Raw genomic sequence first — 16,238 nt, forward strand, 5'->3', positions numbered from 1 at the left:
TTGGATCAAAATTAAAACATCTGTGCCAATGCATGAACATGGGAGTATCTTTCTTTGTCAAATATGGTAAGGAAAGATGGATCTGCCAATCAGGAAAACAAACAGTGGGACACAGAAAGAAGATACTATTAATAGAGTCTTTATAGAAAGCTTGTTTATTTTGTGGAAAGTTTGCTTGTAAATAAATTTAGTTTAAAAAAAACCCCAAAAAGCAAAAACCAACCAACCAAAAAACCACCAAAACCGAAAAGAAAAAAACAAAACAAAACAAAACAAAACACCCAACCCCAAAAAACCCACCCCATCAAATAATTCAGCCTGTATCCAGAGAAATTCCTGCTGAAATACCCAATCTGGTGATTCACAGCTCCTCACCACTAGAAGGAAGGCTTTTCTCTCTTCAAATGCAGTGCCCTCTCAGTAAGACATTGATGCCTACTGGAGTTAGAAACTCCTCTTGGCCTTCTAATCTAGTAGAGACCTGTCAGTTTATGTCCTGTGTTCTGCCTGCATCTTTGGAAACAAATGTAGTTTTGTTTAAGTTGATAACTACCCCTGAACTGTCTTGAACAATAAAGCCTCGGGTCCTGCTGATGGCCCATCAAGAAGGACTCTGTGCAAGCAGCAGCTGCTGCATTGAAGAAGTTTCCAAACTATTGGGAACAAACCAAAACTCAAGCAAATCCATGCTGTTTGTTTCAAAAGTAGTCACTAAGCTTGTTTTAAAGTGAAAGAAACCAAGCTCTTAAGGGCACATTTCAGGGAGCTAATACTATCATTAGAACTTCTGTAGTCTGAGATGGGGCAGCTCAGCTCCACTCCCTTCAGTGAAAAGAGAGGGAAAAGGCTTTTGGGTGTTTGAATACTGCATTTTTAGCCTGAACTGCAGAACAAAATCCAACAAGAATTAAGAATTCACAGTAGCCCCTTATTCTCCATTCTGAGGGTGATGTGCACTTCCCTGACTTCTAATTTCTAGTAAAACATGCAGCACAGAAAAGAGAAACAAAACTCAATCTGCTTCTGGGAGATTGGAAGGCAGCCACATGAACCCTTTCCTGGGATGCCCCACTGGCAGGGTGGACACTGTGCAAGTACCTGAATAACTCAGAACAGCTTCCTGAGGCTCAGCAAAGCAGCACCTCTGTTGTGAAGGTGAGTTGTGCACTTTAGGAAACTGTCCCAGAAGGACATAAAGAATTTCTTAACCTGCTTCTTGCACAAAGGAGTTTGTTCTCAGCTGGTTTATCTGAAACTCTCACACTGAGAGCTCAAAGCCCTGAGCCCTCTGCACATTTTTCGGTCTCGCAGTCAAATTCTGTCACCTCTAATGCCATAAAAATTGTTTTCTGGTTTAGAAGGGATGCCTCAAATTCATGTTCTTAATATCCAGCTGCAGTGAAATTATTGACCTCTCTGGGACTTTTGAAACATCAAATTGAGTACTACTGGACAAAAAGGAAAATAACTTTGAGACAAATGGATAAATAATTTCCTCACAACAAAACATTTATTAACTGGATACAGCTTCTTGCTTGCTTGCTTGCTTGCTTGCTTGTTTGCTTACCCCTCCTCCTTTTTCCATTCTCTCCCATTTCTTACTGTGAGATTTTCTTTGCAAGAATGAATAAGAATGAAAAGAACAGAGCACTGTCCTGGATTTGTACAGTACAAGGATATAAAAGAACAGAGCAAGCACTGAAACAATCACAGCTGAAGATACAGAAAACAGTTGTATGTGCAGGCACTTGGTGGAATAAATACACAGTGACACTCAAACCCCAACACCCAAACTCCAGTACAGTGAAGCCAGAGGAGAGATTTGCCCACCTGCCACTGTGTGACTACCCTGGCATCTCCAGGGCTTCCAGTGGCTGGGAACAAAATTTGGTTTTGCCTGTGCCATTTTAATGGTCTCCTCTGCCAGGAGGCCTAAAGGCCTTGCCTTTGGAATGGCATGGAACCCACAAGAAGTTTTACTCTAATTTCCAAAGATGTTCTTAAGGTATCCAGTTGAATACTGGAGAGCAAAGCACTGCTCTGATGCTGTCTCACAGCTAACCTGCACTAACTACATTCAGCTAACCTTTGTCCTGTGTAACTGATACCCACCATGCTGACAGAGGGAGGGTTGCCATTTTCTTTGGTTTCATGTCTCAAGAGCTTTAGGTATTTCTCCCCTACAATCAGACTTGTTAAGAGCTTAAGGCATAAATCCCCTGGGAGAGAGCTGGAGAAGAAAATTCAAAGCAGAGCCCATCTGAGACCAAAAAGAAAAACCCAAATAACCCCCACTGATTAAACTCAGCAAAAAATATTTTCTTGGTTCATTCCAAAGCAAGGAATATTTTAAAATAGTTCAACCAAATGCCACCTTGAAATGAATTTGACTCAAAGCTAACTAAAGCCAAAGTAGGTTTTTCATCAGATATGCCCAATTTTTGCCTGTTTTCATTCAGTATGAGGTCTTTTGTCATCTGTAAGGTTTTCTATTTAACTGTGACCATAGCCCTGGTGCAAAGTACCTCTCCCAGATGTCTAACAACCAGGAGACATGGTCACTGTCAGTGGCCCCTTGATGTGCTGTGCTATTATTTATTGTTCTTGTGAACAGCTGTATTTGCTTCTCACATGTATTTTGCTTTCTGCCAGGAGCAGTGAACGAAACACTCCAGCTGAGATGTGAATTACAGCTCTGGAATGAACAGGGATCCTGCACAACAACCCCACCTGAGCTAATCTTTCCTTTGCCTCTGTGCTGAGGAAAAGTCAAGGTAAATTCATGTTGAATGTCTAAGTTCATTCAATGGCTGACAAGACCTCTTTTAATGGATCCAGTACAATGAGTGATGATCCCAACCAACATAGCAATCATTGTGTACAATGTATATTGTGTATCAATGAAAATGTCCTTTTGGGGCCCATCTGTGTGACACCAGTGGCTGTGATTCTGTTTTCCTATCCCAACTCTCAGAGGTGACCTTTAATGAAGCAGCAGAGGTTTTGTTTTTAAGAGCCTCTGGTTGAAGCAAAAGAAGTGGGAATAGTGGAGGTGCAGATAGGGAGAAAGTAACTAAAGAGACTTCAAAACTTTGAAGTATCTAGGCAGAATTTGTGGGAAAGTTCCTGCAAAACACTTCTGCTTTTGAAGGGTCCGCTCAAAACCACTTTGAGCTTTGGAACAGAGACAGGTCAGAGATGAGATCTTAGTAAGGACGGGAAATAAGGCCTTCCCCTCCTCATGAGCTTAAATTTGAAACATTCACTTTGTCCAACATTTCTGCTGCCCTAAGGTGAGGATTTTTGTAACCACTGTCCAGGAAGAGTAGGCAGGAAAGCCATGGATGTTGGTGTGAGAGCTTTTCTTTGGGAAAAGAAAAGCTTGGGAGTGAGCTGGAATCCTCCACTTCCCTCCCAGGTGGTGCATGGTGATTAGTTCCAAATTTGTATTAAATAGGGTCTCCATGAACAAAAGCTGATTTTTTAAGAAAACTTGTACGTTTAGAGAGAATTATTCTATACCCACGTGGAGACACGGGATGCCCAGTGCAAGCAGCACAGAATCCGAGTTTGCACACTGTGCCCTCTGCCCCATGGCAAGTGCTCTGGGTGTTTGTGTGCGGCAAGGCAGGAGCAGCTCACAGCAGTTTTGGGTCGCTGTTCAGTCGGAGGCTAGAGTACATCCCCACGTGCTGCACCAGGTTGGGCTCCACCACGAAGGCATTCTCACCCTTGCCCCGCAGCAGAGAGTAGAGGGCGGTGTCCTTGGCGAAGCCTCGGCAGCAGCGCAGCCCCCGCAGGTATCCCGAGGCCCGGCGGGCGGAGGCAGCGGAGAAGAGCATGGCCGGTGTGCAGCACTCGCTGGCCGGCACCACGTTGTAGAGCGCAGGGTGCAGGCGGCGCAGCTTGAGCCCGTAGTGCCGCCCCACCAGCTCTGACAGGGCCATGCTGTACAGGGCGAAGAACACCACCAGGCACCAGCCGGGGCCCGCCCGCCCCACGGCCCGGCAGTATGCACAGCTCAGCACCGGCCCCAGGAACATGCCCAGGCCCAGCCATTCCAGGACCCTCATGGGCTCGGGATTGAAGTAGCGCTGGAGCCTCTCAGGATGGTACAGCTTGAAGTAGAGAGCATCTCTGAGGTAGGGCTTGGAGAACCGGGCTGAGAAGAGGTGCTGCAAGACAGAAAATATCTCCTCCTCTGGCACGGCATCATCTTCCACGAGGAGGATGTACTCTGGGCTGTACACCAACAGTGACTGCTCCAGGCAGAAGATGTAGTCCTGCTTCTCCTTCTCGAACTGGTTCAGGCCAGGGTCAGGATTCTCTCCAGTTCTGTCACGACTGACCGTAGGAAAGAGGCTGCTCAGCAGCCTGACATCCTGATGGCTGCTGGGGTCTGACTCCACGTTACAGAGGAGCATGCGGTGGCTCTGGCAACGCGCCCCACATTTCTGGAGGAGACGGTGGAAGTGGGAGGCCACTTGCAAGACGTAGTGGAAATCATTCTGCCTCTGCACAGTGATAATGGTGATCAGCAGCAAGGGCTGGAAGGCGTCACTGCTGGAGGCCTCGGAGGTATTTGGCATCTGCATCTTCTCAAAATAATGGAGGGCATCCTGGCCCTCCTGCTGGTTCTGCTCCAGGAACTCCCGGCTCATGGGGTTCAGGTGCCAGCGCTGAAGGTAGAAGTAAGAGTGCAGGAGCCGGTGGCAGATCAAAGGGGCCAGCACACCAAAAGTTACCACAGTCAGGGTGAGGAGGTGGATGAAAGGGCTGGACCAATGGCACCACTTCCCACAGAACTGCCAGGCTTGGTGGAACATAACTGCTGCAGAAAGAGGGCACTCCTGCCCTACTCATGCCCTCAGTCCTTCACTTCCAATGCATTCTTCTCCCTGGACTGCAGGATACCACTGGGACTGTTGCTGCCAAACCTGTACAGGTTGTCCAAGCCCAGAAAGCAAGAAAAAAGGATGGTTAGTGAAATAGGAACTGACAGAGAAAATAGAAAGCAGGGGACTAGTCTCTGAGTAAGCTAAAATACAAGGCCTCTGTGGAATCCCTTGTGGTGGAGACATCACAGAATAGTCCTGGAACACTGAGGACAGATGTGCCAAACTTAATTCCTGGCAAAGGACCCCTAAGGCTTTTTTAGCACATAGGAACTCTGATCTAACCAAGCTCTAAAGGACTTAGTGTGTTACTGTGCTTCAAACATGTAACAACAGGCAAGGTGTGGAAATCCCTTTCAATTAAAGGTTAGGTACTTGTCTCTGGTGACAGTGACATAATAATATTTAGATCACAGCCACAAAGCAAAACCAGAATTCTTGTATCTTAGTCTAGCACATATTGGAGAGACAAACTTTTACCTCTTTGGAGGTACATATGTTTCCCTCCTGCTGCTCACACACTTCCAAATGTGGTTTTTTTCACACTCCTCCCCTGAGTGTGAAGCCATATAACAAACCCACCAATTTACTTCACTAAGGGCCTGTGTATGCTAAGGGTAATGTGCATGTCTGTTTCTCTCAGATGTCTCCTCCTTACTAGACCCTGTGAAATACATGGGCACAGCAACATTTACATGTAATTGAGCCATTGACTCCTACTTCTTATTTAAAAGGATGCAATCTAAAAGTATATGCCTAGAATTTTAAACTGAAAATTCTATAGATAGAATTTTCTATATATAGAATTCCTATAAAAACATAATATATTTTATGCACATACACACACACTCACTTTAAGCAAACATTCACCTTCACACAAGTTAGATTTTGGCGTATTTGGCTTTTCTGTTCTGTTTCTCTGGCTGCCCTGAACACCTCACAGCCTGGCTTTCCGAAGCTTACACAAAAATCAGGGCAATCAGACTGTTCACATGAATTCTCTTATGTCACTAATCTTGCTTTTAATCTGCTGGATTGCTCCTGGAAAAAAGTTTCCTATGTGTTTCAAAGCTGCAAAATTTTAGATTCCTCTAGAATATGAGAGAGACCATCTGCTTTCTCCTTCCTGCACCATGAGACAGAGATAAAACTATTCCTGTACAATTATATTATTAAATTACTCTTTTTGGCCTATCTACACTTCTTCTCAGTGTCAGTGGGAAAAGCCATTTGCTTCCTAACATAAAAACAGCTGGATGAAGTCATTTGGTCAGAGCCATAGTGTCATCTCTCTATAAAGGAATGAAAGAGGGGACAAAGGCAGGCTCTGGAAAATGTCATTGAAATGTCATGGGCTGTCACAGTCCCAACTGGGCCATAGCAGTAGTGGGAGTAATGGTGCTCACACAAGTGGTACTTAACACTTCTGATCCTATAGAAGCACCCAAGATGAAACCTTTGTGTGAAAAGCTTTTCTACACCCCAGCCTAACACCATGCAGAAGACCTGCCAGCTTAGGACCAGCTCCCCTGCTGATGAACCCTCTCTGGCAGAGACAAGGCCTTTGTGGTGCTGAGACAAACATCCTGCTTGAATCTGAGGAATACAATGGAAGCTTCCCAAGGAGCCATAGATATCTCCTGTAACATATGGACATGCTGACAGGGACTGTACAGATATCCTCAAATTCCAGAACCTGAGGTCCCTGCCATGAGCTGATCCCTATTACTGGGCCAGATGGCCAGCTTTTCTCATCTGCAATTCCTCTTGTTTTCTGACAGCTTTCAGCAGGTCAGGTGCCAGATAATAGTTCTGCAGTGTGTCAGGCCCCTCTTGACAACAGCAGTGTCCAGCAGAAGCCAAACATCTACAGATCTGATTGTTGCACTTCCAGGCCAAACTGGGAGTTGGGCTCCCTAGAAAATCCAAACCATCCCAGCAAGAGCTGCTAAAAAACCATCAGAGGAACCCTAATGGTAAGAGACCAGTAGTTGTTTTTGATTGCATTTTACTGGCAGGTACCAAATATTTCTCTCACCTCCTCAGGCGCTGCTGAAAGCAATTGTTCTTTTGTTGTTCGTAGATGATGAGTGACATCTGTCATCTTATCATCAGGTAAGTCAGCAGAGATCAGGGCTGCTGCACTTAAGCTCTCAGCACCCTTAAAACTTTTCGTTTCTTATGATCTGTGTACTAAAGATGCAACACTGTGACAGTTTAATGACAGCTTGAAATGTAAGAGAAGTGGCTAGAGAGGGGCAGAGGACTTGGCCCTTTGCAAAAATTATGTGGTGCATGAGATAGAAATTGAAGGCACTGCTGTCTGGTTTGATCTGCCATTCCTCAGGTTGTGTCAGTGAATGTACAGACCTCTTCCGTCCAAGGACATGGAATTTAAGCACAATTGGAACAGTAAAAATGCACAATAGGCAGGGTGTAACCGTGACCAATTAGGTAACACAGGAAACTGCAGAGTTAAAACTGGAATGTAAATTTCATCATAGGCTGGCTTGCTAATCTCATCAGACTGTAGTTAACTTTGACAGGTTGTTCATAAACCCCTAGAAATCCATGAAGCACAGTTTGAAAGCTACTGCACTAAGAAACAAGGGACATAGCTGTGGCAGATGAATGACACTTTGTCCATTTTGTTTGAACTAAGAGGATAAGACTATGCCACCAGTGAAAGAGGCTGTGAACTCAATATATACTCACTACAGATATTTCCCCCACTTCTATCTTGTTTCTCATGTATATTGATCACATAAACATGCACAGAGCCCATTTCACCTGGCTGCCTCCCTGCAGGACAATCCCATGGGAAAGCAATGCTCCCTCCGCTTCTACCCTGCAGTCAGATCAGATGGAAGTAGGAGTGGAGAGCAGCCTGAGAAGAGGTCTGCAAGGTATCGGCTAAACACAGACTTCAGGCAATGACTTTGGAGAGCTGTCTGTGATTTTGGTAGGTGTGACAGGGGGTTGAGGTACCCCAAGAGAATCAGGGCTTGTGATCACAAGAGTCTGTCTATGGAGGGATTCATCCACTTGGTGGTCCTGGTGCAATGGCCTGTAGCAAACCCCCACAATAAAGTCACCTGTCCCTGTCCTCCGTTAATCCTGATTCATCATCTGTTGGACAGCTCCTCATCCATCCCTGGGCAGAGCTCCATTCACTCCAGCTGGTCACTGACATAGAGGGTGACCCCTCCTCATCTCCCCCACCTGCCCTTGCTAAAGATTCTGTATCTTTCCATTCTACCACTGCAGTCTCAGGAGCCAACCCAGCACATTGCCATGATGCCAAGGAGCTGCCAGCCCTGCAAGTGTGCCCATGACTCCAGCTCCCTGTATTCATTCCCCATGCCTTTGCACAGAGGCAGGTAAGTTGGACTCTGATGAATGCAAAGTAGTGGCTAGAATGGCTGGAATTCCTTTGTGCTACCTGAATGCTCCTGCTGATCTGTGATCCTTACCCATGTTCTGGGCCTCTCTTGCTACCCCTGGCTTTACACTGAAAGGCTTGCAGTTCCCCTCCCACAGCAGCTTTAAATTAAGGCCCTTACCAGCGTGGTGAGCCTGTCACTGAAATTCCCTCTTTGTATCAGAAGGACCCCAGCAGTCCCAACAGGTTTCTGCAAGTACATCCTATGGTCCAAGCTACACCCCTGGCTGTGGCACCAATCCTGTGACCATTTGTTGGTTTGCCAGATTTCAAACCCCCTTCCCTTTGACTGGAAAGGCTGGAGAAAAAGCTACCTGTGCTCCAAAAGATGATGAAGGGATTTAAGCATTTCTCATATGAGGAAAGGCTGAGGGAGCTGGGGCTGTTCAGCCTCAAGAAGAGATGGCTGAGAGGGCATCTGTAAGTGTGTCCAGGGAGAGGTTAGGAGAGGGGCCTGGGGGATAGATGGGAGATGGACATAGGGTCCAGCAGTGGCACAAGAGGAACAAGCAGGAGCTGATGTCTGGGAAGCTCCACCTGAATGTAAGGAAGAACGTCTTCCCTGTGCAATGACTGGGCACTGAACGGATTGCCCAGAGAGGCTGTGGTGTCCCCCTCACTGAAGAAATTTCAGAACCTGGGCACAATCCTGTGCAATGGGCCCTGGAATGACCCTGCTGGAGCAGGGAGGTGGGATCAGATGACCCACTGTGGTCCCTTCCAAGTTGCCTCATTCTGTGACTCTGCCAGGCCTGTCTTCCCAGGAATTCAGGTGTCTAGGCCATGTTTTACAGGAGCTAAAGGTACCCACCTGAACCAGGATTAGACAAAACTGGAGCTGCTACAGCTGCACCCCTGCACCGATGCAGAAGAGTTTTTGGCTACCTCAGTCCCTGTGGGCTGTAGATTCCTGTGACCCCTGCAAGCCCACAGAGCTCTCTTGTGTGGCTGGTTGGAGATCTCCCCGTGAGCCGGGACACTGCTCAAGGACACTCCTGGAGGCTAAGACCCCCTTACCCAACCCCTGATGTCTATAATGAGGAAACATATTTTACATTTAGCGTAAATGCATATTGTATGTTCATGACATTTATATATCCAGCTATAGCTTTAGGTGTAGAAGTATAGTAAGTAGCAGAGCCTAATCATGGTTTAAATCATTGTTGAAATCAGAAACTAAAACATGGTTCAATTAATTACCATTTCATCACAGATTAATTATTAATTTTTGTTAAATCATTGCTAAATCACCATTAAATTATAATTGAATTATTCATTAATCACCATTTACAATTTTTATCATTAAATGTAATTATTATCTAATCATTAATAACACCTTTTTGTTATTCCCACAATGATGAATTCTCTTAAAAATTCACTGGTGCCAGTAGAGTTGTGGGTGTAAGAATGGAAGGAGAGAAAAGGAACAGATGCAGTGATGGCTGCTAGCACTGCAGATGTTGTACCTTTACTGTTGTTTATGACTGTGAAGAATAAAGCACATGAATAAGGAAATAGAATATTTGTGAACAAAGGCCTTTGATGACAAACCTGTAAATTTCTGGTTAGGACAGGTCTATGTAACAATCAAAATGCAAAACTGTACAAGACAACAGCCAGAGTATTGTGATTCAAACGTCTGTTTGAAAGAAAAATGTTCGTCATATTGATAAAAAGCATTCCTCTTTGAAGAGACTCTCTACTATTGTTAAACTACTGATTTCTCTGTATTCACCACTTGTGCCTGAGGAATATACACTCTCTTCCTCCCCTCCCCCCACAAGGCAGAAGCCAGAGTGTTTATCCTGCACAGGAAGGCGTGGTGAATGGAATACCCTGGGAATACTCTGGTTCTGGGGGATCCTGGTGATCTGCTTGTGCCCCAAGGGGAGAAAATGAGGTAAATGCACAAGCTGAAAAATAATCTTTGGTACGATTAGTAATGCCCTTGTTTGACAGACAAGAAATCAGCAGATTTCACGTGTGCAGGAGGGTGTTCCTCCTGGCTTTTGTGCTTGCAAATGCTTGCTGAACCTGATGTGCCCTAATGATTGTACATAAATTATTTTCTTAATGACTGCAGGAGAGAAGCCCAGGAACCTGTAGTGTACATCAGCATCGATTCATGTTTGGCTGCATCACAGCACAAATTTCCTCAACAGCCTTTGATTCTAAATATCAGCGACTTCGGCCATTGAGTTTCTTAGGTGCTCCTCGTTCCCTTCGGGAGAGCTGCCAGGTAGCACAAGGTGACCCGTAAAGCACCGGGAATAATGGCAGTTACCTCAGTAGGGATGGTCAAAGAGGAGAGGGCATTAGATAAGAAAAGCTGATCCCACCTCCACTCTCTGCTCTCCTGCAGACACACACAGAGGGCATTTCAGCGTACCCAGTCCTCAGCTCCTTGCCCAGATTTCAGACCAGAGAGATTCTGGCCACGCTTCTAACCTCGGGCGAGGGCTCCTCCGGGTGGCACCAAGCTCAGGGCAGAAGCTGGCTGGCTTTTCCCCGTTCCCTTGAGAGTTCCACTCATCTCCCCTAAGGGAGGGGCCGTTTCTTGGGGCGCGGCCAGGCTCTGGCCACTTGCCCTCGCTCCTCACCACGTACAGGCATATCCCCGGAGCGAGCACAGAAACATCTCCTCGATCCCTGGAGGGTTTTCACCTCCCTGCTTGCCTGGATGCCGCAGCCACAGCAGGCAAGCCCAGTCCCGATGAGCAGTTAGGGCTGCGCATCAGCCATAACTTCGTGCCCCCCCCCCTTCCCCGTTCCCCAGCCTCGGTGCACCGCCCGTCCCTTATCCCCCACAGGGGAAGGGGAAGGATCCTGCGGGACAGCGCGGTCCCAGCGGGCCATTCCCCGATCGGAGCGGGAGATTTACCCGATCCGCTGGGTAGCCCCGCACGGCCGCTCCCGCCTCCCTCCCTCCCGCGGCTCCGCTCCCGCCGGGATCCTGCTCTCTGCGTGTGGCTCACTTCTCTTCCGCAAATTTCTCTCCTCCCTCTCGGGCGCTGAGGGTGGGATTAAAGGCATCAAAGACCAAACATGTGACTCTGCCAGTACAGGGATGCGCCAGGAAGGAGGGGAAGGGGAGATGGCCGGAGGGGGTCACCGCACACAGGGGAGAGGACCAGCCCTGGAAGCAGGTTCGGGAGTAAATTCCGAGCTCCAGGGGGACGGACGGGGCGGTGGCGGCTGCGCAGCTCCTCATTCCTGCTCTGCGGTCCCCGAGCGGCTGGACAGCCGCAGGGCAGCGCAGCTCCCCGGCCCTCCCCAGCCAGGGTGTCACATCTGCCCGGTGTCACCAGGGCCGTGTGTCACCTTTAGTGAGTGTTACTTCTGGCGGGTGTCACTTTTGCCGGGTGTCCTCTCTGCCCGATGTCACTTCTGCCTGGTGTCCCCGCCAGCTCCTGCGCCTCGGGGGCGTTGCTCTCCCGCGTTGGGACCTGCTGGATGCTCCGGACCCTCGCCTCACTCCCGGGAGCGGAGAGGATCACCGGGGCTCCGCAAACTCGAGCAGAAAAGTGTCAAGAGTCACCAGCAGGTTGGTTATGTGCGTGTCACCCACTGACAGGTAAAAAGCTTTTTCAGTCTGCAGTGAAGTCTTCACAGGTGTATTGGCTGAAGTGGGGAGGCTCAACAGCTACACAAAGATTTATATCAGCCTGTTCAGGATTCAGACATTTTATCAAACTGCCCCAAGACTGCCTCTGACCGGTTCACTCCCCCTCCTCCCACCCCCAGTGCTTTTCTCTGTGTTCCACTTCCCTGCTCTTACATACACACACATCCTTCAACCCTGTGACCATAACACCTAATTAACTGGTTACCTGAAAGACGCTTTAGGGAAAGTTTACTGTCTGTGATTGTAGGAACTCCTTGGGTTTGTGCCTGCAGCTCCAGAAAATGCAAGTGCATGTATTTGGGCTAAACTGTTTCAGGCTCAGACTTCTTTTACATCTTAGAAGAATCTCGGGGAAAGAAAAAAAAAAAAAAAACCTACCAAGAAAAAAATCCCTTAGGTCCTTTCAGTAAAATACCATGTTCTGTTGAGCACAACTAGAATGTTGCTAGTGTCCAGTCCTGTAATCAGAAGCTTCTAGCATGATATATATTCTTTAATTTTAACGTAGCAATTTCTATTATTCCCTCTTATAAGCATGATGAACAAAGGAAATCAGCTTTGCATGCCTGTGATCCTTAGTCTTCCTTCTGCTGACCCACACCTAGGGCTTTTTATTGCAGAGACAACATGGAAGAAGGGGAGAAAGCCAGAGGAACAGTAATGCCTAAAATAACACCTTCAAGCACCACAGTTGGGTTCCTGTAGTGACTTCCTAGAAACAGATTAGCCATGCTGGAAGGCCCATTAGCTTACTAAGATGCATGTTACTCTCAAAATAATAAATCATAGTTTCTCGGATGATTTGCTTTCCCAAATCTCTCTTTGCTGACCACCTCTGCCTCTTTTTCTGTTTTTAATGACAGTGATTTATACTCTACTATCCACTTAAATGCTCTCATGCCCCCAAAATTTGTTGCACTGAAAACACAGCAGACTCTGGAACAGAGCAGAGAAAAATGGGTATGTAAGAGTACTAGAGGTGGGGAAAAGCTTATACATTCCTAGAAGGTCTGTTATTATGTTCTTTCCAGGATGAGAGTTGCAGAAACAAAACATGGGGTTTTTTGCACGTGGGAGAATAACTATTGAGCAGCATCAGCAGAAACACTTACTACACTGCACCCAGGAATACATTTTGGATGTTTTAGCCAGCAGAATTTATTACCAGGAATAGTAAATTAAAAAGAAAAAAAAGGGGCCCAAAGGCCTTATCTTTGGGCATAAATATTTAGGTCATTGTAATGTTGTGTGATTTCTGTGCAATCTTCGCAACTTCCTCTCTGCTCACTTGCATGCTTTTCAGGGTACACTTGACTTTCATCTTTAAACAATTATTTTTTTAAAACAGCTTCTGTTAGGCCCAAAAGACTGAGGGAAAAGAGTCTCAAGGGATTTTGGGGCAGTAGCACAGAAGGACAGTGGAAGCCTCTAATTCCTGATTACTCATCCATTCTTATCATGGTGGTGTTTCCTGCCGTGCATGAGCATAAGGGACACTGATGTACCTGAAAAACGAACTTTTTCTTCAGGTGAGTTCTGTTTTAGTTGGGTAACTTTGTCCATGCAGTTCCCCACACCAAATGGCATTGGAAAGCTGGGAGGGTTTTGGAAAGCAGAGATGAACATTTGGGGACCCAACTGCTCCTGCAGTAACCTAACTGCAACCTGAAATGCTCAGAAGAAATAGTTAATTATTAAATTATTCAGACTGTACAATAACAGGATAGGACTTTAAACTATCATCAGAAAAAATCTTGGGATAAGAATTTATCCAGGTAACAAAGGTTCAGCTCAACCATCCAGATCCCAGTATTTTCCATTGTGAAAGCACCTTTCCCCTCTGCCACCCACTGTAACAGCTCTGATAGCACTGAGCATTTGTGCAGGGAAATGGGAATAATATTTTATTTGCTTTGCCTGAGATCAGGTACAGCTCCTGCTTTTCATAAGCATGAGTGTCAGAGGCAGGACAAGGCAGGCAGGTGGTGTTTAGATGCTTGCTCAATGTGCAGGCAAGGCAGACATTCATGGTCTTGGGGGAGCTGAACTGAGTAGCCTGGTGTGCTCTGAGTTGTTTTATTTGTGTCCTTGTATATCACTGTCAAATTATCTTCACTCTAACTCGTGTTCCCTGTCCCCTCCCAGTTCCTTGGCTTTCCTCCTACTGCCTCATACTTTTACCAGAAGGCAAGGGCATGAGGGTATGCATCAAAATCAACTCCTGTTGATTTTGAGCTGCTTGTGCTGATTATTCAGCCAACAAATCAAACAAACAGCTTCCTGTTCAGGGTGTCCAAAGGTTCTGCTCAGCAGGATGGACACGCTCAGCTCTGCTCTGCAAGGCACTGCCTGAAGTAGCAGCAAACACATATTTGGGGCTTACCTCCTTCAGCCAGAACTTGTTGTGCCAGTATGTAAGTAACCTGCAAAGGCTGTACCTCTTCCACAAACATACACCTCTTCCTTTACATACAGATACCAGATGATTCCATGGTTATTCCTGTACTATCAGCTGCACAATGGATATATTCTCCTTGTATATGCTATTCACTTCAAAGGCTAACTTTGAAAATAATTTTCTTCCCCTGCTAATTATTTATAGGGGTGAAAACCCCAATTAATATTTCCTGCTTGCATTCTGCTTTTGTAAGAAGCAGCAGACATTTCTGATGGCTATTTTGAATATAAATACAATATTGAGGATATTAACCAAATCACATAGAGGGGTAGTAGCTTTCTCTTTATTTTCTTTCAGACTCAATATTGATCACTGGGGACAAAGAGTGTTCAAAGTCCTTTGCCGTTTATTGGAGACATAATGAGCTTATATGTCAGGGCCACTGAGTTTAACTTCAGACAGCAACAGTCAGAGGAAACACAGTTCCAGCAGGGATGGATTCATGCTGGCTTGGCTGTCTAGGGTACTTTAGTATTCTCTAAAAAGGCTGAAGTAGTCTAATCTCATTTTAATCCTGGTCTGCGCATTTGGTTTTGGTTCTTTTCAGGACTAACCACCATATTTCGCAAGTTTTCCCTCTATAAAGTCTCCTACAAACAACCACAACCAGACTTTTCAGGCCCTTACCAATAGCTAATTATTCTTGCAGATGAATTATTAAACCCTGTTCCTGTAATCTCTTCTACCCAAGCTGCACATCTGAAGATGACAGAAACACGCTCACTGTAGTCTAGTCCAGAAACTATTGGGCACCCCTCCCCACCACACACATCCTTTTCCTCTGCTTCTTTAGCTGCTCCAATCAAACCATTAGAAAAGGCTGTTCACAGCTAAAAGAACACCAGAGCGAGCCAGCACAGAAATGTGCTAAATGATGATGGAACTGCAGAAATACTGCAAGCCTGGTGACACTCAGAGAACTGGATGTACCTTGGCCAGTTTAGTGGCATATGCTCTGGTGATCCAACCTCCTTCTTGCTCCAACCTTCTGACTCTTGCAGACCACGGAGTATTCCTAAGAAAGGGACAAACATTTCAATTTAGACATAAAGTCTACTGGCTCTTCAAAATATCTGTTAAAATACGTTGGCTCTCAGTTACTTGCTCTGTCTTGCAACATAGAAGAATGGTCTGGAACACTGTAGTTTTTGCTAAAAAAAGATGCTGATGCTAAAAAAGAGAATGAGGTGAAAAGGCAAACCAGGAGATTTCCAAACTGAGAGTCAGGAGGATTTATCCCCCAGGGACTGATGGAAAACTTTTACTTTCTCTTGCAAAATGGAGTAGAAGTTATTTTGTATGGTCCCTAAGTTCTTTGCACTAACAAATTCTCATCTGTGTGAGAAGCACAGAGTGTTAGCAATTTCTCTGCTCTCTCTCACTGCAAATTTTAGGCGAGCACTTCTGGAACTAAAGGTCAGATGCTGGCACAAGAGAAATGGCCTGTCTAGGAAAGTCTGAGTACCACTTGTACAAGGTTTTAACTACATAAAGACTCTCAGGAAATTGTATCAAATTATAACTATTTTAAAACTGCTTCAAATCTCTAAGGGGCAGCACTATTTGAAGTTTAAAAGGTTTTTAAATTCAGTTTAGCTGAATGGTGTTTTGTTACCTTTTTTTCATTCCATGCAATAGTGAATGTAACACAGAGACCAAAATGGTTTACTTCTAGTTTAGATTTTTAATTCATTCAGGTTAATTTATTTTTCTTTTAATATGTAAATTTAGACAAGACCTGGGAAACCAAGTAGGGGCACCTGCCTTTCTTGAAGAAAGACATAAAAGTCTGTGACTAGTCCAGGATCTAGAAGGAAA

General features: G+C 45.7%; 3 protein-coding genes across 4 annotated transcripts in view; all 3 read right to left on the bottom strand.

The window, feature by feature from the left end:
- LOC127059068 (post-GPI attachment to proteins factor 4-like) overlaps nt 1–11,332 on the bottom strand; it is a 32,738-nt gene extending 21,406 nt beyond the window's left edge. The window contains exon 1 of the mRNA XM_050987071.1: nt 11,219–11,332. The gene's annotated coding sequence lies outside the window, so the exon portion shown is untranslated. The remainder of the gene's footprint in view (nt 1–11,218) is intronic.
- The window catches only part of GRIN3A (glutamate ionotropic receptor NMDA type subunit 3A), a 384,347-nt gene that overhangs the window by 194,648 nt on the left and 173,461 nt on the right, over nt 1–16,238 (bottom strand). The window lies entirely within an intron of this gene.
- LOC115485155 (post-GPI attachment to proteins factor 4-like) lies at nt 1,489–11,335 on the bottom strand. 2 transcript variants are annotated; one of them, XM_030237524.2, is made up of 2 exons: nt 11,219–11,335; nt 1,489–4,937 (listed from the first exon to the last, which is right to left on the bottom strand). In XM_030237524.2, the coding sequence occupies exon 2, from the start codon at nt 4,824–4,826 to the stop codon at nt 3,639–3,641; it is 1,188 nt and encodes a 395-aa protein (XP_030093384.2). In that variant the 5' UTR covers nt 4,827–4,937; nt 11,219–11,335; the 3' UTR covers nt 1,489–3,638. The 2 variants fall into 2 exon arrangements, with proteins under 2 accessions (XP_030093384.2, XP_050843026.1); XM_050987069.1 differs by lacking the exon at nt 11,219–11,335 and adding an exon at nt 10,786–11,083.

The sequence above is a fragment of the Serinus canaria genome, chromosome Z, assembly GCF_022539315.1.
Source record: "Serinus canaria isolate serCan28SL12 chromosome Z, serCan2020, whole genome shotgun sequence".
Lineage (NCBI taxonomy): Eukaryota > Metazoa > Chordata > Aves > Passeriformes > Fringillidae > Serinus > Serinus canaria.

What these genes read in the sequence shown, in the direction of transcription:
- LOC115485155 (XM_030237524.2), bottom strand. Translation starts at nt 4,826, where the DNA reads ATGTTCCACCAAGCCTGGCAGTTCTGTGGGAAGTGGTGCCATTGGTCC.